General features: G+C 54.9%; 6 protein-coding genes across 6 annotated transcripts; 4 read left to right on the forward strand and 2 right to left on the reverse strand.

The window, feature by feature from the left end:
* Positions 1 to 976: 976 nt before the first annotated feature.
* On the forward strand, positions 977 to 4,774 carry CDEST_08883 (Putative FYVE zinc finger, VHS domain, ubiquitin interacting, Zinc finger, FYVE/PHD-type). The gene is made up of 5 exons (XM_062925042.1): positions 977 to 1,308; positions 1,364 to 1,496; positions 1,566 to 1,850; positions 1,908 to 2,694; positions 2,745 to 4,774. The coding sequence occupies exons 1-5, from the start codon at positions 1,235 to 1,237 to the stop codon at positions 3,590 to 3,592; spliced, it is 2,127 nt and encodes a 708-aa protein (XP_062781093.1). The 5' UTR covers positions 977 to 1,234; the 3' UTR covers positions 3,593 to 4,774.
* Positions 4,775 to 6,203, forward strand: CDEST_08884 (Putative histidine phosphatase superfamily, clade-1). Its single transcript, XM_062925043.1, has 2 exons — positions 4,775 to 5,703; positions 5,834 to 6,203. Exons 1-2 carry the CDS (start codon positions 5,142 to 5,144, stop codon positions 6,052 to 6,054), a joined length of 783 nt encoding a protein of 260 aa, XP_062781094.1. The 5' UTR covers positions 4,775 to 5,141; the 3' UTR covers positions 6,055 to 6,203.
* Positions 6,058 to 8,262, reverse strand: CDEST_08885 (Putative chaperonin TCP-1, chaperonin Cpn60/GroEL/TCP-1 family, groEL-like apical domain superfamily). The gene is made up of 5 exons (XM_062925044.1): positions 8,071 to 8,262; positions 8,000 to 8,017; positions 7,892 to 7,940; positions 6,713 to 7,829; positions 6,058 to 6,658 (listed from the first exon to the last, which is right to left on the reverse strand). The coding sequence occupies exons 1-5, from the start codon at positions 8,078 to 8,080 to the stop codon at positions 6,197 to 6,199; spliced, it is 1,656 nt and encodes a 551-aa protein (XP_062781095.1). The 5' UTR covers positions 8,081 to 8,262; the 3' UTR covers positions 6,058 to 6,196.
* Positions 8,263 to 8,653: 391 nt separating this feature from the next.
* Positions 8,654 to 11,262, forward strand: CDEST_08886 (Putative HBS1-like protein; the record flags this gene model as incomplete). Its single annotated transcript, XM_062925045.1, has 4 exons — positions 8,654 to 8,960; positions 9,040 to 9,747; positions 9,798 to 9,998; positions 10,058 to 11,262. The coding sequence occupies 4 exons, from the start codon at positions 8,654 to 8,656 to the stop codon at positions 11,260 to 11,262; spliced, it is 2,421 nt and encodes an 806-aa protein (XP_062781096.1).
* A 1,646-nt stretch (positions 11,263 to 12,908) lies between these two features.
* CDEST_08887 (Putative Heat shock protein 70 family) lies at positions 12,909 to 15,630 on the forward strand. Its single transcript, XM_062925046.1, has 5 exons — positions 12,909 to 13,268; positions 13,388 to 13,460; positions 13,543 to 13,654; positions 13,731 to 15,219; positions 15,276 to 15,630. Exons 1-5 carry the CDS (start codon positions 13,134 to 13,136, stop codon positions 15,459 to 15,461), a joined length of 1,995 nt encoding a protein of 664 aa, XP_062781097.1. The 5' UTR covers positions 12,909 to 13,133; the 3' UTR covers positions 15,462 to 15,630.
* A 1,341-nt stretch (positions 15,631 to 16,971) lies between these two features.
* CDEST_08888 (Putative ribosome biogenesis protein BRX1) lies at positions 16,972 to 18,247 on the reverse strand. The gene is made up of 5 exons (XM_062925047.1): positions 18,060 to 18,247; positions 17,877 to 18,000; positions 17,721 to 17,824; positions 17,390 to 17,664; positions 16,972 to 17,321 (listed from the first exon to the last, which is right to left on the reverse strand). The coding sequence occupies exons 1-5, from the start codon at positions 18,191 to 18,193 to the stop codon at positions 17,077 to 17,079; spliced, it is 882 nt and encodes a 293-aa protein (XP_062781098.1). The 5' UTR covers positions 18,194 to 18,247; the 3' UTR covers positions 16,972 to 17,076.
* Positions 18,248 to 18,550: the final 303 nt, after the last annotated feature.

Consider the following 18,550-nt stretch of genomic DNA (forward strand, 5'->3'; position numbering starts at 1 on the left):
TATTTTGTCCGGCAGGGCCCGTACTGCGTGACTGCTTTCTGGGGGATGGAGGGAGGGGAGGGGAGGGGCCCACTGAGTGCTTTCGGCAGCTTGCCAGGGAATCACCGATTTGAGGACGCAATTGCTGTCCCCTGCTAGAGACTGCGTCAACCAGAGACATAGTGCTGAAGGTAGTCGAGGCGACCACTTGCAGTGAGTGACCGACCCATGCATGGCCTTGTCTTGCCGCGCCACAACCAATATAACTTTGCTGATGAATGCTCTCTTGGGGATGGGGGTCGTCAAGCAGCTTGTTTTTTGTCGTTTTCTACTCAAGACTTGACCTAAGATTACCTATGGCCTAGAGCAAAACATCATTTGTCGAGACATGCAAAAAGAACCACGCTGGCCGGACTGAGTAATTTTTTACCTACCTGAGTAGAAGTCGTGTCATGATTTCCGCGAGATTCATGCCGCTCACTGATTGTCCGAGGTTCAAAGTACGTACTTCCTGGGCAAATTGAATTACCTACCTAAGATAGATACTCAAGATGCCTACCGCTGGCACCTGGCACCTGGCAGGCCCATGCGCCATGCGCGCGCTCCACCTTAATTCTTCCCAACTTCGTCATCTTTGGGGAATCCGTCACTGTCCGCCGGGCTGGTCGTGTCCTTTGGGTTTAGCGCGGAGATGTCCGTTCGTCACAGGGCGACGTTCCCAACTTTCAAGACACCCGCCTGGTGGTGCACACTAATTAATCCATCCTTCGGGCCTCAAGGCAGCGGCTTTCGATCCACTGTCTACACGTTTCTAGCTGGCCAACCCCTGCTCATTCGTACCCAGCCAACGTAACCTAGCGAACACTTTCGCCTGAAGCTGTCCACGCCGCTGAAGCCTGCTGCATCTACAACTGAAGCACATCTCTAGTCTTACGCACCTCCACCGCCGCCGCCAACGCCACACCTACCCTGAGGCTGCTGCTGCAACCAACCACGACAAACACATACCCAAGCTCTCCTCCGTCGCCTTTCTATCCACATCCGTTACCTACGCGCAATCCTTTTGGGACCGCTTTGTCCGACTGCCCGAACGATAGATAGAAAGAAGACGACCACGACCACGACAACCACGACACCTTACGACAGCGCCTGAACAACCGTCACGCTAGATAAACGACCATCAACCTTCGAGGCCCGCCCCTTCGCTCCAGCTCCCTGCCAACTCAACCCAACTCAACCCACCCAGCCTCCCAAGATGATGGGCTGGTGGTCCAGCTCGGCCAACTCGGCCCTGGACGAGCAGATTGAGAAAGCAACCAGCAGCAGCTTGTACGACCCCCTCCGTCACCAGTCGCCCGCCATCTCGTTCCTAACACTGTTACAGGGAGGATATCGCACTGAATCTCGAGATCTCTGATGTCATCAGGTCAAAGACCGTCCAGCCCAAGGAGGCCATGCGCTCTCTAAAGAGGCGCATCGGCAACAAGAACCCAAACACCCAGCTGAGCGCCTTGAACGTAGGTAACCCATCGTTGCTGTTGCTGCCTGAATGTCTTTGACGACCAAGCTGACGCGGCCGTTCGCAGCTCACCGATACATGTGTCAAGAATGGAGGCACCCACTTCCTCGCCGAAATCGCCTCGAGAGAGTTCATGGACAACCTTACCTCGCTCCTCCAAGCCGTCGGACCCGCTGCCGTTAACCACGAAGTGAAGCAAAAGATCCTCGAGCTGATACAGTCCTGGGCTGCCGCTACCGAGGGCCGCCACGACTTGGGATACATCGGAGAAGTCTACAAGACGCTGCAGAGAGAAGGCCACCAGTTCCCCCCCAAAATCACTGTCGCTAGCAGCATGATCGACAGCAGCGCCGTAAGTCTTTGCCCTCCCCCGCCGTCCTTGGGATGTCTAAACTGACTGCTCCCAAAGCCTCCCGAATGGGTTGATTCAGATGTATGCATGCGATGCCGAACCGCCTTCACTTTCACGAACCGAAAGCACCACTGCCGAAACTGCGGTAACTGCTTCGATCAACAATGTTCGGCTAAATCTTGCCCCCTCCCGCACCTCGGCATCATGCAGCCTGTCCGTGTCGACGATGGCTGCTATGCGAAGCTTACGGACAAGTCTGCCAAGGGAGGCGCGCCCTCGCCCCTGCCGCAAGATCGATCTCCGACATACCCTTACAAGACCCGAAGTACATCCGCTATGCAGCCGCGTAACGCTCGTGTTGACGACGCCTTCGACGAGGACCTGAAGAAGGCCCTGGCTATGAGCTTGGAGGAAGTCAAGGGCTACTCTCAGGGCTACGTTGCACCTACCGCCAACGGCCCATCGGGCCCCAAGGCCAACAGCAACTCTGAACCCGCAGCACCCCAAGGTACAGACGAGGAGGACGATGACCTCAAGGCTGCGATTGCTGCTTCGCTGGCCGATATGGAGGAGCAGAAGCAGAGGCACACGACGGCTTTGAAGGAACAGACCTCAAGCGCTGGTCCAAACCCGACACAGCAGTTCTCCTTGCCAAAAAACGATTATGAACTCACTCCAGTTGAGGCCGAAAATATTAACCTCTTTGCCACTCTCGTCGACCGCCTGCAGACGCAACCCCCTGGCACGATCCTGCGTGAGCCCCAGATTCAGGAACTTTACGACAGTATTGGCACGCTGCGGCCAAAGCTTGCGCGCACTTACGGCGAGACCATGAGCAAACACGGTAGGCGGCGCTCAGAACTTGTTACAGGCCAGATACTAATTTTGGACCAGACACACTTCTTGACCTTCATGCCAAGCTCTCTACTGTGGTCCGCTACTACGACAGAATGCTGGAGGAGCGCCTCTCCAAGGCATACAGCCAGCACGCCGTCGGGGGTTACAACCTTCCTAACCCTCGCAGTGCATACCCCTCTCTTCACGCGAGCGCGCCCAACAGCGCTGGCCCTGCCGAAAACTTTTACACCGGCTCACAACAAGTCGACTACGGCCACGCACCGCCACCTCAAGCATACCACCAACATCCACAACACACACCCCAGCCCCCATATGCGACTTTCGACAAGCGCGCCTCCATGGCTGGTCCTCCTGGAGGTACTTATCCTCCCCAGGAGCCCCAACGGACAGATAGCTGGAGGGCCGCAGGTGCTACCGCCCCTGACGGACAGTATGCGCCGCAGCAGTCGTATGCTCCCAACGAGCCACCCCAGCCAGCCCATCAGAACCAGCCTGGCCAACCTGCTGGAACACCTTCAACTGATCCTAACGCTTCGTATTACTTCAATCCTCAACAACCCAGCGCACCCCCTTCTGCTCCGCCCTCTGCAGACCCTAACCCGTCCCCCTACCCAAATCTTCAACAGTCAATGCAATATCAACAGTCTGCGCCTCACCAGCAAACACCCGTTCAAGCACCTGCGCAGCCAGCCCAGCCATCACAGCAACAAGCCCCGCCACAGCAACAAAGCTACTGGCAGCCGTCGGTGCCGCAGCAATCGGCACATCCCCAACAGCAATGGCAGGGCCAATACAATAACGGATATACCCAGGAGTCGTTCCCGTCTGCGCCGCAGAACGCACCCAAGCAGCCGGCAGTGGAAGAAAGTCTCATTGACCTCTGAAGAAGGATTCAATGGCCCGGAAGCATACATGGTCACTGTATTGGTTCTTGGCGTTTCACGGTCACAAAGGAAATCCAAACACCGGCATCCTCGGACTTGGGAATGTACTTTAAAATGATGTTTTTTTGTTACTGGATGGTATGCGTTCGCTTTCTGGCATTTTTGCTGGGATACAGATTTCAGTGTGCTCAACATGAACCAAGATCAGCAGACTGAGCAAAGACTAATAATTTCCAACCGTTATCCTGATTCAATCCAACGATGTTCTTTGTCTATTCCAGTGGGGCTTGGTGACTGTTGTACGGGCGGTATGATTTGAATGAACAGAGACGAAACACAACCAAGGCAGGGCCGGGTCAGCTTGCTGTAACACGGGCAGGATTTTACATGGCACGTCTTTGTTATCGAATCTGGTCCGTGTCGCCACTCTCGTGTTTGTCCCTAGTAGAAAGGCATTGAAGCCATGTCTCTTTGTATCGTTCATGGTGTGTCAGATGGAAATACATGGTGTCGAGGGTCGAGATGCATCTCTTGTTTTCAACTTAAGCTGACGTTGTACTTGATTGTCGCTGTGGTTTCATTACATCATCTAACCTCAAAGTGATCTATGATCTATGTAGCATCCTCTCGAGCCCCTCTGCGTGGGAGAGTGTTGATTCTCCAGGCCGGCAGCCTCGGGACTGTAACCTACGACATCCGGGTCTGCAGTAAGTTGAATGCAGGCAGGTTCCTGATTCTGACCCAATAGGTTTGGTCTCCCTTTCTGCTGCTGCTTGACGGCCGACCAAGCTGACTCATACCAGCTATGGTCCAGAACCCTCCAAAGCGGTAACGCAATTCTCCTCGGCGAAGCAGGCAGTGGTTCCGTTGCCTGCAACGAAAGTCGGCCATCTCCTCCAGCTATTGGCCCGGCAAAGCGATCGCGCAAAGTCTGTTACATGAGCCCGAGTCCCAGCCGGCCAACCACGGCCGGCACCTGTGCCGCAGATATCCACTTTTCGCCGGTCATCGGCGCCGGAGCACACCTCCCGGTCCTTACTTCGCTCCTTCCTATGCAGTCCCGCGCACCTTGAAACTAGCAAACGCGAAAAGTGCAGCGCCACCCAGCGCCATGGCGCGCAGTAGCCCACGTGGATCCATCCTCGTCCCTTCAGTGACTCTCCGTCTCTCTTCGACGCATCTGTTGCAGTGTTCGTGTTCTTGAGTCATTTTCAAAAGTCTGACTGATGCTGCCCACCCACACCAAACAGGGAATTTTCGACCATTACGTAGCTACTTTTCTGCTTCCCACCCCCCCGGTGACAACTGGTTGCTTATAATTGGATCGTGAATTCCCCTCCCGTTAAGGAGCTCAAGAACCTCAACCTCGTTGCTTTCGTGTTTGTTACCATCGTGTACAGATCGCCAGACTGCTTACACTTTATTTTACTACTAAACCCGTTTGTAGCTACGTGCATCACTTCCGTCTTTCTGTCTCACTCCCAACCCCCATCATTCACTCTGTAGGCAGCGTACCCTCATCTCAAGCAAACGTCACGCAACCGCGAAAATGCCCGTCCAGATCCACCTCGTCCGCCACGCCCAGGGCTTCCACAACCTCTCGCTCGAGAACGAGGCCATCCGCGACCCCCTCCTCACGGACCTGGGCAAGCAGCAGTGCGCCGCCCTCCGCGCCGCCTTCCCCCACCACGCCCGCCTCACACACCTCGTCGCCAGCCCCCTCCGCCGCACCCTGCACACCTGCCTCCTGGGCTTCGCCTCCGACGCCGCCGCCCCCGTCGGTAAGTCCCTCCGTGTCCTCGCCCTGCCCGAGGTGCAGGAGGTCTCGGACGCGCCCTGCGACACGGGGTCCGCTGTCGCCGATATCGAGGCCGAGTTCGCCGGCCGCGTCGACTTCGGCAGGGTCCCCGCAGACTGGACCGACAAATCGAGCCCGGAGTCCAGGTGGGAGCCCACGCTCGAGAAGCTGGAGAAGAGGTCGGCCGAGGCGAGGCGGGCGCTGAGGGAGCTCGTCGGCGACGTGCGCGGTGACGATCACGTCGTGGTCGTCACGCACGGCGGTATCCTTCACTTCTTGACTGACGATTGGTACGGTATCGGAGCTAAGAAAGGTACGTTTGCGTCAAACCCCCATCCCCTGGCCTCCAATGCCCACTTGGAGAGATGTCCCATGAAGCGTCTCGTGTAATGCGTGAATGAGTAAGTGAGGGAGTGGAAAATGGCTTCTGACCGTGCTCGCAGCAACTGGCTGGGAGAACACTGAGTTCAGATCGTACGAATTCGCGGATCCCACCGGCCAGGACCCTAATGCGTTCCTGACGGAGACGCAGGAGAGCTGGGAGCGTCGCCAGGGCGACAACTCTCGTCCGACGCCGGAGCAGCAGGCCGAGTTGAGGCAGACCTTCTACCGCGAAATGGAGCCTTACCTCAAGTACAGCCCCGAGAGAGGCTGGATGCAATGAACAAAGCGGAGGGCAAGAACGAAACATGTGGGAGGATAGAATTGGTGGTCTCGACATTGGGGCATCTCTATTTGCATAGTACACAGGCTGGTATAATCCCAAACACCATAGACCCATCTAGAACCTTTTTACCGTTTTACTTTTAAAAGTCCTCCTCGCCGGACCCGGCAACAATGACGTTGTTGACCTTCAGCACCATTCTGCATAGTTGTGTCGCGAGCTGTAGCTGCTGCTTCTTGCTGATAAGGGGGTCGATGACGAACGCATCCTTCATGTCGTTGCTGCCGCGAGCCATGCAGTCCACGCCGAGCCTGCCGCGAACGTCGGAGCCTGCCTTGACCTGCTGGCTCTTCACCTCGGCCAGCGTCGCGATGGGGTTCAGACCGCTGTTCTCGGCCAGCGCCATCGGGACGGCATCGAGAGCCTCGGCGAACGCGCGCATGGCGTACTGCTCAAGGCCGGGAGTCTTGACCGCAGCGTCCTCGACTGCCAGGGAGCAGGCGATCTCGGCGGCACCGCCACCGTAGACGACGCGGTTGTCCTTGACCAGGTTGCGCACGACGCAAAGGGCGTCGTGGAGAGAGCGCTTGGCCTCATCGATGATCTGTCACGGAGTTAGCAATTGACACATCGCTTCGGAATCAAGTCTACCACTCACCATCTTGTTGCTGCCGCGGACAAAGACGGTCACCGCGCGGGTGTTGGCACACTCCTCGATAACCAGCATCTTTTCTCTTGTTGTGCCAAAGGTCATTTCTCTGACAACGCCTGCGGTACCGAGCTTCTCGGGCTTGAGGTCCTCGAAGCGAGGCACGATACGGCCGTTTGTCGCAATAGCCACCAACTCGATCTCGGGGCCACCAACCCACCGCACGGCAGGGAGACCGTTCTGGAGCAGAAGGTGGTTCGCCTCGTCGTCGAAACCCCACTGGCAAAGCGCAAGGTTGGCGCCCGAGTCCTTGATCTGCTGAATCATCTCGATAAACTTCTCGCGCTCGTAGCTCTGCAACTTCTTGTACTCCTCGACGCTGGTAATGTCGAGCTTGTGCTTCGTCTTAGGCTTGGGGGGCTCGAAGGCGCAGGTCAGGATGGCAATCTTGGCGTCCCTGACCTCTGAGGGCATCTGAGGATGCGAGAAGTCCTTGTCGATGATGACACCCTTGACGAGCATAGTATCCTCCAAAGCTCCTCCGACCTTGCCGTCAACCTTGATTAGCTCGAAGTCAACGTCTCTCCGCTCGAGGTCGGCCACCGAGAGGACGGCGTCCACTGCGATCTGGGAGAACTGGTCGTGCGCCTTGGAGACGATCTTGCTGCCCAAACTTGTCCGTGCTACCTTCAACAGGTTGGCAGTATCTTCTTTGCTGAACTCGATGACGTCTGAAATATTGTCCAGTTCCGACACAGCGATGTCGCAGGCCTGGTCGTATCCGTCCGCGATGCGAATAGGGTGAATGCCCTTGTCGATCAGCTCCGCCGCTTGCTCCAGGAGGGCCCCGGCAAGAACAACGACACCGGTGGTGCCGTCACCGATCTCGTCATCTTGCGACTTGGACAGCTCTACCAGCAACTTGGCGACGTGGTTGGAGATCTCCATCTGTTGCAGAATCGTGGCACCGTCGTTCGTCACTGTGATGTCTCCGTCGGGGGAGATGAGGATCTTGTCGAGGCCGCGGGGGCCGAGAGAGGTCTTGACAATGTTCGCGACCGTCCGGGCGGCGAGGATGTGGTTCTTGACAGCTTCATTGCCGTATTGTCTCTTCTTCTTTCCTTGACTTGGTGTGGGGTAAGTATAGGACCCTTTAATCAGGCGCTGTGTGGTGGCAGCAGAACATACTCTCTAACAACGATGAAAGGACGGCCCTGCTCGTCCTTCATGACGGCCGCTGTAGCATATCCCCGTTAGCATTTACACTTCGGAGCTACTAGTAATCGTGGTGCTTACCATTGGCCATGTCGAGGTCTGGACATGCTGTTAGCTGCGTGCAATAATATTTTGGGAGGAGTGCCACGTACTCATAGCCATGTTGAAGGTATTCGCACGTCACTGGGGGCTTGGGAAGGTGGTGCGATTCAACTGGGAGCGACGTCGGGGAAATGAGATGTATCGTGCGTTGGTTGAGGGGGGTTTGAGCTCCAAGGACCGGGTCGTGGTGGACCAAAATTTCTGAATAATTGGTGGTGCCTGCCGTTCTGGGCGACCAGAAGCTTCGGTGCCCGGGCTCCAGATAATCCGGCGGCTCACCGCCTAGGCAGCCAGGAGAGCAAGGGAAGGTATCGGAGGCCTGGAAGTAGGAACAAGTACCCCGCCATCAGACGTGGTTGCCCCTCCATGACCAAAGAGCCCCACGCATCCTACTCCATGACAAGTTCAAGTGCCGTCATTTTGCAAGTTTCCAACCACCACAGAAGGAGCTTCGAGTCACAGCGTTCAGTGCATCCACTCACCCAAAACACAAAAAACGGTCAACAACGGAATGCAATAACACCTCGCACCTCTATTTAATTATCTGCCGCTCATTTTGCGACATCATCTCAAGCTGCCACTCCCTACCCGAACACACATTTCCCACAATACTTCAACCCAGTCTCGGTCAAGATGTCGCGCCACCAGGCAGTTCGCAATCTCGACTACGATGAGGCCCTCGACGAGTACGAAGGCGAAGATTTTGATGATGAGAACGAGGCCGATCAGCTCAGCCCCGAGGATCGCGATGCCATGAATGTTGGAACCGCAACAGTGCAAAGCGCGCTGGGTCCTGACGCCGACAAAGTGACGGCGCAGCAAATTCAGGATGCACTGTGGTACTACTACTATGACATTGATAAGACAGTGTCATATCTGCAGAAGAAATTCGTTGCGCCGCCCCCAGCCCCAAAGCAGGAGCCTAAAAAGGCCAAGGATGGTAAGTCGCATTTCTATATGCATGTCACTCATGTTTTCTGTCAGGCAGCGGCAGTAGCAGAAATTGAGCGTTTTGGCAGATGGTTTTGGTCTTGAGAGCATGGGTGGTGAGGTAACGGACTACGACATCGCAACTGTTCCAGCATATCCCATACGACAGACGGTTTCCCTTTCTCCGTCTTCATTTTTCCATGGCATCCCTTGGATGAATATACCCAGCAACCGACAGGCTGTCCTCGTCCCGCCCCGGCCTCTGCCTGGCGGTCTCCTCGGCGGCGGCGAAGGTCCAAAGCTTTCCAAGTTGCAGGCATTGGCTGCGGCGCGAAAGAAGAAGGCGGCAACGGAGGCGAAAAATCCAGACGACAAGGTCGACCGAGCGGAGAAGAGAATGTCAACTTTGGCTATCGATGAGTCATCGAAGGGGGGTCAGAGACCCGGCTCTAGCATCCTCGCCAAACGACAGAAGCTGGCAGCAGACTCGGCCTCGGGAGCTCAAGCTGCGACGCTCGTTTCGCGGCCACGACAGGACGAACCTGCGCCAGGTCCATCTGGTATGGATGTTGATGATGCGCCATCTCCTGGAAATATTGACGAAGCCGAGGTTGACTGTTTGGTGGTGCCTCCGACAAGACCATCTGCCTTTGCTCAGACACTCTTTGGGTCTGCTCAGAATTCTGCCGCCGCCTCTCAGACGTACACTCTGCCGTACATGGACTCTTCCACCTTTGTGCCTAGTGCTTTCTCCCAGCCGAGCCCCGATGACATCGTGCTCGCAGCTCAGGCGAAAGGTTCGCATTTTGCGAAGACCCAGTAAGATGCTGACTCTAATTCCTCCCAGCGGGCACTAAGTTCGACGCTGCTGCCGCCAAGAGCGCCACCAAGAAAGTTGTCACCAAACCGACAGGCTCCCAGACGCCTACTGGTGAGATGAAACAGCTTCAGCTAGACGACTCGGCAGCTCCCAAGAACAAGAAGCTGAACGTTCTCAAGGAGTTTGAGAAGAGCGAGAACAAAAGGAGTGCCAGCTTTGTTGTTGTCGGTAAGTTCTCTACGTCCATACTCATACTTCTGGCCAGCGTACTGATAAAAGTTCTGAAGGCCACGTCGATGCTGGAAAGAGTACGCTGATGGGCAGGCTACTTCTGGAACTGAAGTATATTGAACAACATCTTATCGACCGGTATCGAAGACAGGGTGAGAAGACGGGAAAGTCTTCGTTTGCCCTCGCATGGGTGATGGATCAACGAGAGGAAGAGCGCGAGCGAGGTGTCACCATTGACATCGCCACCAACCAGTTTGAAACCGAGAAGACACGTTTCACAATCCTCGACGCCCCAGGCCACAGAGACTTCGTACCCAATATGATCGCCGGAGCCAGTCAAGCAGACTTTGCGATTCTCGTCATCGATGCCAACACGGGAGCTTTCGAGAAGGGTCTTAAGGGTCAGACCAGAGAGCATGCTCTCCTGCTGAGAAGTCTGGGGGTGCAAAGAGTCATTGTTGCTGTCAACAAGCTGGACATGGTGGGGTGGTCAAAGGATCGATTCGACGAGATCTCAGAGCAAGTCACTGGATTCATGAAGGGCAACGGGTTCCAGCTTAAGAACGTCACTTTTGTGCCCATATCCGGGCTTACTGGTGCCAACCTGGCGCAGCGGCCGGACGACGAGGCTCTTTCTTGGTACGATGGCCCAACACTGATCGAGGCGCTGGAAGATTCGGATCCGATGGCGAGAGCACTCGAGAAGCCATTCCGGATGTCTATTTCGGAAATCTACCGGACGCAACAGAGTCAGCTTACTGTGGCCGGGCGGATAGAATCTGGCACGGTGCAAAACGGAGAGGCGTTGATTATTCAGCCAAGTGGAGAGCCGGCATCAATACGATCGATCGAAGTGGATGGCGAGGTGCAAGACTGGGCAGTCGCAGGGCAAAATGTCAACATTGGCCTGTACGGCATCGACCCGATCCACGTGCGGGTGGGCGACATCATTAGCACCAAGGCAGCGCCCATCGAGACGAGCGATACATTGACGATGAAGGTACTGGCCTTTGACCACTTGATGCCGATGCCAGTAGACGTTCATCGCGGTCGCCTGCACGCCGCGGGCAGAGTGGAGGCCATCCCAGCCGTGTTGGACAAGTTGACAGGAAGCACGGTGAAGAAGAACCCCAAGATCGTGCAGCCGGGCAAGGTCGCGCGGGTTGTCGTTAAGCTGGAGTCCAAGGTGCCGTTGGAGGCGGGGCAGCGAGTGGTGCTAAGAAGCGGCGGAGAGACAATTGCTGCAGGGCTACTGGAGTAAACGGTGCAGGAGACAAGAAAAGAAAGCAACGTGGCGTCGTCGGTATTAGAGACAGTTGAAGGATTGGTGTCACAAGTCGATGAGTATAAGGAGAATGCTTTCCATGCATGGCGTACGCGACGCGAGACAGGTAGAGTGTCAGCATTGAGGCTCGAATAGAGTTGAGGTGCTGAAAATAGAGTTGGGTGCGACTGATGTTGTGCGGCAGCCAATGGATCTTATTCAGAGAGTAAGCTGCCAGTCAAACAAAGCTTACAGGATCCGCAGGTGCCTAGTACTTACCTCAGGCTATCTTTGTACATACATGCTTATGTGGGACGACACGAGCTTATGGTCGTCGTTGTAAGCAGTGACTCCACGGACTGACTGTTGGTCACCGATACGTGTTCGACTTCTGCCCACTTGTTGGTGGCGGTTGTTGGATGTTGACAGATATGTCGTTGGTGATGCCCATTGTAAGGTACATAGGTACCTAGGCAGGTAAGCGCCATGGGAGAGCATGGGCCAGGTGCTGAAGCTCACCCCCTGCCGAGGGGCCCCTCCGTTGCCCCCGTCATCTCAGGGCGAAGACGGGATGGCACTGCTAACAGCACCTTAAGTGAGGTAAGGTGTCCCGTTCTCTCTACACCTTGCCCCTGCTTCTGCTGGCCTTGCCTTGCCTTTTACCTTCTTTTCCCGGAACGCTGCCCGCCTGCCCCCACAGCAAGTATGTAATTAGTGGCGGGAATATTCTGGAAAGGGGAGGCATGTATTGCCCCGAAATGGAGGCTGCAGCAAGAGGCGTGGAGGTAATCAAGAGTTGACTTGGGTGGTTTGAGGCCACTCTGTTCCCTTCTCCACCAGAAGCTGGGTGCTTGATGGAAAGGAACAGATTGACGATGCAGCTGGAAATTGGTTAGATGCAATCATGGATGTGGATGAACAATGTATTGGCTAGCTCTTCATAGCATTGTGTGTGTATCTGTTTGCAAGCAAGGCAACGTAGGATCATGAGTCACTGCCAAAAGAGGGTCCAAGCCAGGCTGAGGCTTGTATATCCGCAGAAGCCAGCCGAAACGATGGAAGACAGGAGGCAAACCTAGCCTCAGAGTACTGTTGGAAAAAAAGAAGGGGGAAAAATAAGAGAACGAGAAGCAAAAAAGGCCACGTTCAATGGATTTCATGGGGGGAGGGGGCAGGCTGCAACTGACTGCGATCGAAATCTCCAGAATCACAGCCTTGGTGGGGTGGAATCGTCGTGCATGGCCTAGCACGGACGCAAGAACGGCAGGCAGCGGCAGCGGTGAGGCACACATACACCTTAACTCCCGTGGCTAGGGGGCAAGGGGAAGACATACTCACACGGTACATAGCCACTGTACTGGTGCAACGGAGACTGGTCTCCCGAGCAGTCGGCCCTCTGCCATCCCATAGTTGGTCATCGCTCCATTTTGCCGAAAGAAGCTGCATTACTCACAGTGCCTAGGTACCTTGGATAGGGGACACTGCAGTCCCAAAGGTGCCACACAGTAGGGATTCGCTAGGGACAACTTGAACTGAAAGGAGGTGACCCCTGTCACGTGTGGCGCCTCTCAAGGTGAAATCTGGCCTTTTGTGCAATCTGGACACCTCAATCTTTTTTTGGGGAAGCCATTCATAAAGCCTCCAGCTCTTCCCTCCCACTGCCTCACCCTCAACCTCTCCCAATCCAACATCTGCCAAACCACCTCAATTCGATTGGGTGTGCAGCTAGTAGAAGGGAATCCCACAAACCTTCTCCCAAGCGTCTCTCGTTGACGTTTGTTCTTTCCCCGTCGTTTTTGTTTGTCAAAAAGATACCACACGCGCGCAATCCACACAAGGTAGCTTTACAGCACCAAATATCTCCTACAATGTCGAGATCTAGAAACTCGATGGCCTTGGGCTTCGGCCTCTTGGCCTGGATGGCCCTCCTCTTCTCTCCCCTGGCTTTCGTTCAAACCGCTCAAGCCCAGGACGTTGAGAACTACGGCACTGTCATTGGTATTGTAAGTTAGCCTCTCTTCTCCCTCTGCCCTCCGTGGAGGACGGGCAGACAGGCGCGCGCTATTGGCGCTTCCATTGCCCACCAAAAGCAGCAAGCATGGTGTACTAACAGCACCTCCAGGATCTTGGAACTACCTACTCCTGCGTCGGTGTGATGCGGAATGGCAATGTTGAGATTCTCGTCAACGACCAGGGTAAGTCTCGACCATTACAGGCGCAACATGGCTTCTTTCATCTCCCTCCTTGAAGCAGTTTGACTGACTTCCTCAACTACAGGTAACCGTATCACGCCGTCTTACGTCGCTTTCACCGAGGAGGAGAGACTCGTCGGTGACGCCGCCAAGAACCAGGCCGCGGCCAACCCCACCAACACCATCTTCGATATCAAGTAAGCTCCAACCCCGAACCGCGAACGCTCTAAAAACAAAACACGAAAAGAACCCACCCGGTTAACCACATAACAGGCGCCTGATTGGCCAAAAGTTCTCTGAGAAGGCCGTCCAGTCTGACATCAAGCACTTCCCCTACAAGGTCATTGAGAAGGATGGCAAGCCCGTCGTCGAGGTCGAGGTTGCCGGCTCCGCCAAGCGCTTCACCCCCGAGGAGGTTTCCGCCATGATCCTCGGAAAGATGAAGGAGGTCGCCGAGTCCTTCCTTGGCAAGAAGGTCACCCACGCCGTCGTTACCGTCCCCGCCTACTTCAACGACAACCAGCGTCAGGCCACCAAGGATGCCGGTATCATTGCCGGCCTCAACGTTCTCCGTATTGTCAACGAGCCCACCGCCGCCGCCATCGCCTACGGTCTCGACAAGACCGACGGCGAGCGCCAGATCATCGTCTACGACCTTGGTGGTGGTACGTTCGATGTTTCCCTGCTCTCCATTGACCAGGGTGTCTTCGAGGTTTTGGCTACTGCCGGTGACACCCACCTGGGTGGTGAGGACTTCGACCAGCGTATCATCAACTTCTTCGCCAAGACCTACAACAAGAAGAACAATGTCGACATCACCAAGGACCTCAAGGCCATGGGCAAGCTCAAGCGCGAGGCGGAGAAGGCCAAGCGTACGCTCTCTTCCCAGATGTCTACTCGCATTGAGATCGAGGCCTTCTTCGAGGGCAAGGACTTCTCTGAGACTCTTACCCGTGCCAAGTTTGAGGAGCTCAACAACGATCTCTTCAAGAAGACCCTGAAGCCCGTTGAGCAGGTGCTCAAGGACGCCAAGGTCAAGAAGGAGGACGTTGACGACATTGTCCTCGTCGGTGGCTCCACCCGTATCCCCAAGGTTGTCAACCTCATTGAGGAGTACTTCAACGGAAAGAAGGCTTCCAAGGGTATCAACCCCGATGAGGCCGTCGCCTTTGGTGCCGCCGTTCAGGCTGGTGTTCTCTCTGGCGAGGAGGGTACTGCGGACATCGTCCTCATGGACGTCAACCCCTTGACTTTGGGTATTGAGACCACGGGAGGTGTCATGACCAAGCTGATCCAGCGCAACACCCCCATTCCTACCCGCAAGAGCCAGATCTTCTCCACCGCCGCCGACAACCAGCCCGTTGTTCTCATCCAGGTCTTCGAGGGCGAGCGTTCTCTCACCAAGGACAACAACCTCCTCGGCAAGTTCGAGCTCACTGGCATTCCCCCCGCGCCCCGTGGCGTCCCCCAGATCGAGGTTTCCTTCGAGCTGGACGCCAACGGTATCCTCAAGGTCTCTGCCCACGACAAGGGCACTGGCAAGCAGGAGTCTATCACCATCACCAACGACAAGGGTCGTCTTACCCAGGAAGAGATCGACCGCATGGTCGCCGAGGCTGAGAAGTACGCCGAGGAGGACAAGGCTACCCGTGAGCGCATTGAGGCTCGCAACGGTCTTGAGAACTACGCCTTCTCCCTCAAGAACCAGGCCAACGACGAGGAGGGTCTCGGTGGCAAGATTGACGACGAGGACAAGGAGACTGTAAGTTTGCTCCCGCCCTTTACCACGCCATTACAAATGACTAACATGTCACCCAGATCCTCGAGGCTGTCAAGGAGACCACCGACTGGCTTGAGGAGAACGGCGCCACTGCCAGCACCGAGGACTTCGAGGAGCAGAAGGAGAAGCTGTCCAACGTCGCCTACCCCATCACCTCCAAGATGTACCAGGGCGCCGGTGACGCTGGTGGCGAGGACGAGCCCCCCAGCCACGACGAGCTCTAAATTCATAGATTTGTTGTTGTTGCTTCGTTCTGGTTTAAAAAGAGACAGTACCCCAAGATTCCATCATGAAATTTTCGTCTCTGGTGTTGGCGGGTTAATCGGCGTCGGCAGCATGGAGCATGACTCTGCCACTGTACACTAAACGCATAAATGAGACCTCTTGAACACTCTTGATCGTGGACTCGATGTGATGTGATGTCTTGTTCCTTTTGTAGATCACTTGATGATGTGTTTGGCTGTTGAATTGTGCCCATACAGACTAGGAAAATGTTATATGAAGAAGAGCATTCAGTGTCCTGTCTGTCCGTGCCTTGGCCTGTGACCAATGGACAACAAGCTAAAAGTAACGCTGGTGTTCGAGGCTGCTAAAGTAGAGTGAAGAAAAAAAAGAGGCAACAGCTCGGTTCCGCTCGCCTTTGAATGGAGGAACTTGATCAGAATGCTGCAGTTTTCGGTCAAGTTAGTTGACTATTCTTCTCTACTGGAGGAAATGCATATAATGTTACTTATGCTGGCAACGTCATACATGGTTACACCATACTATGGTCATCGGAATGCGTTTATTATCTCTGGTTGAGCCGGCAAGAGAATCTTTGACCATGGGGAGTTGTGTTGGTGACCGAGCATACGTGGCAAAAGAGGAAGGGCGAGGCACCAACCGAAACAGAAAAAGCGAGTCGGGTTACCGAGTGGCTGATTGGCCTTGACAACGCTCTCTGAAGACAAGAAGGATGCAGATCACCTCAACAGAAGCATCTTGCCTTATTTGAACCAGGGAAATGTATTGGGAGGCTTTCATTCGTGAACTTTGGAAAATGGCACCCGGGAGTTTTGGAGTTTTGTCGACCGAGCGAGAGCTTCATGAACGGCACTGGCGGGGCATATTGCCCTTCGAAACTTGGAACTGGGTGCCGCCCCGTATCGACGTTGGTCTGAGTAATGATAGGGAGCTTTCATGGACAGGACGTTCCAATTCTATCATGGCTGGAACTTTTCCATCTTTATTCAACTCTGTTTGTTCCAGACCAAGACTGACTTGCTTCTCACAAACGCCCTCGACAAAGAAGAGCAAGAGCTCTATGACCTAACGCAAGACCGGGCACCTGTTTCATGCCTCCCCCCCCCCCCCTTCCATCTCCTTCCTTCGTCAGTGCGGCACCTGTAAGTTGGCATTGTTGGCGGATATACATATATTGGTCTAGCTTAAAACCCTCGAATCGAGTCTACGGACACCCAAGAACTGCTACGCCGACAACGCAAACTGCCATCCGGGTCAAATTGCATATATCGTAGTTAAATTTCTCTCTATCGTACTGAAGAGAGGTGTCAACATCACCGATGTCGGCATTCTGCCTCCGGGGTATGCTACATCGGCATGCGTCGAAGCCAATTGATCTCTGCCCAGGACTGAGACAAAATATCCAACTCGCAGGTCACATCGACATCATCGGTGAACCGACAGCAAGATCTGTCAGGTGTAACATCACTGGTAATCAACGCAAGCTTGACCACTCATCTTTTACATGGGTATTATTAGCCGGTCCCGCGTTGGACCGACTGCTGCTACTTTTGTCTATCGTCATCCAACCAAACCGTCTCATACACTCCCACCCGCTCAAGCAAACAGCGTCCTCGAATCCAGCTCGTTCGCCCGGATGTCTTTGCTTCCGCTGGAGATACCGAGCCGGTCCTTCTTCGCGAACCGCTCGACGTGCTGCTCCGCGCGGGCGCTGTGCTTGATGGCGTCGCGTCTCCGCATGTCTGATCTGATTTGGTTGGGAGATACGTATTGCTTGTTCGAATAGATGATGGGGCCCGAGAAGCAGCCTTCCTGGATGAACATCGGGGTCAGGCAGAAACCTATGGAGCAAAGTTGTGTCAGCTGTTGTTTGCCAGGAGAAGGGGCGAGGGAATGCGAGAAAACGTACGAGGTCCGATCTCAAGTAGCGACATGTCCTTCTGCTCGGCAGTGTCTTCTTCCTTGACCTGGTAGTTGCGCACCCAAATCTTTCCGTCCAAGACACTGAAGCCCATAACGTGATCCACAAAAGGCTTGGCCTTCCTCGCGCCCTCAGGAACACCAAAGATGTGAGTAAGGAGCTCGCGGGAGAGGCGGAGGGAGGGCTCGGTCTCGAATGCGGCGTCGAAGGAGAGAATAGGTCGGGAACCCTTCAGGCAGTTTCCTGAGAAGTTCAACTCTTCCCTGGAGAGCAGAAGCGTTAGAGATCTTGCCCACCGGGCCGGGCACAGAAGGCTTACATGGTATGAATGTTCTGGACCAGAAACTTTTGACTTGGGCCGTTGGGCACTTTGGCTAAGTGAAGGTATGAGTCCTGGTGTTTCCGGCATTCGAGGAACATGACCTGTACATGAAGTCAGCCTGGTTGTCATTGAGGAGGGCCTCGCAGTACTTGCGTTGTTGCAGTTGTACAACTCTGCCATCTCGGCCAGATCGCGCAGGTTTTTCTTGGAATCGAACTTGGACTCGCGGCGGGAATGGGGGAGGAGGCCTGCGATATCGTTGAGGAGGTGGCGGGAGCTGTACGATTGAAGGTTAGCGAATGCGACGGTTGCGCTTGAGATTGATGGGCGCGGTACCGAGTGGTGATGCCTCGCGACGAGAGGATCAGGACTCTCTGGGCGTTCTTCCGCTTAGAGGCGGAAGAGACACCGTCGGATTCCGCCTTGGAGCGAGTGCGCTCGGTCGAGAGGGTCTTGTATACAGAAGCCATTGTCGCGTTTGGTGATGTAGTCTGCTGAGAACACTTCAGGTAGTTTGCGATGGAGTTGGAGAGGAAGAGAGAAAAAAAAAGTGATACGGATAAGATAAGATACGGTCGGTGCTGATAGAAGGGGAACAAGTGGGGGTGTGTCCTGGCGCCTCGTTTAAATGCATATGAAGCTACGGCATCGATTGATGCTTAAACATGCCCGTTATTCGTTGAGTGGAACGTCTTTCTTCAAGGCCGCAGCAGGTCACTTACATTGAATCTTGTCGAATGGATTCGTCGATGCGGCTCTACGCATTGGGTTAGGATGCTGCAAAACAGATACACATGTATAAACATGGCTGATCAGGCAGGATAAAA

This window comes from Colletotrichum destructivum, chromosome 5 (assembly GCF_034447905.1).
Source record: "Colletotrichum destructivum chromosome 5, complete sequence".
NCBI classification, from domain to species: Eukaryota; Fungi; Ascomycota; class Sordariomycetes; order Glomerellales; family Glomerellaceae; genus Colletotrichum; species Colletotrichum destructivum.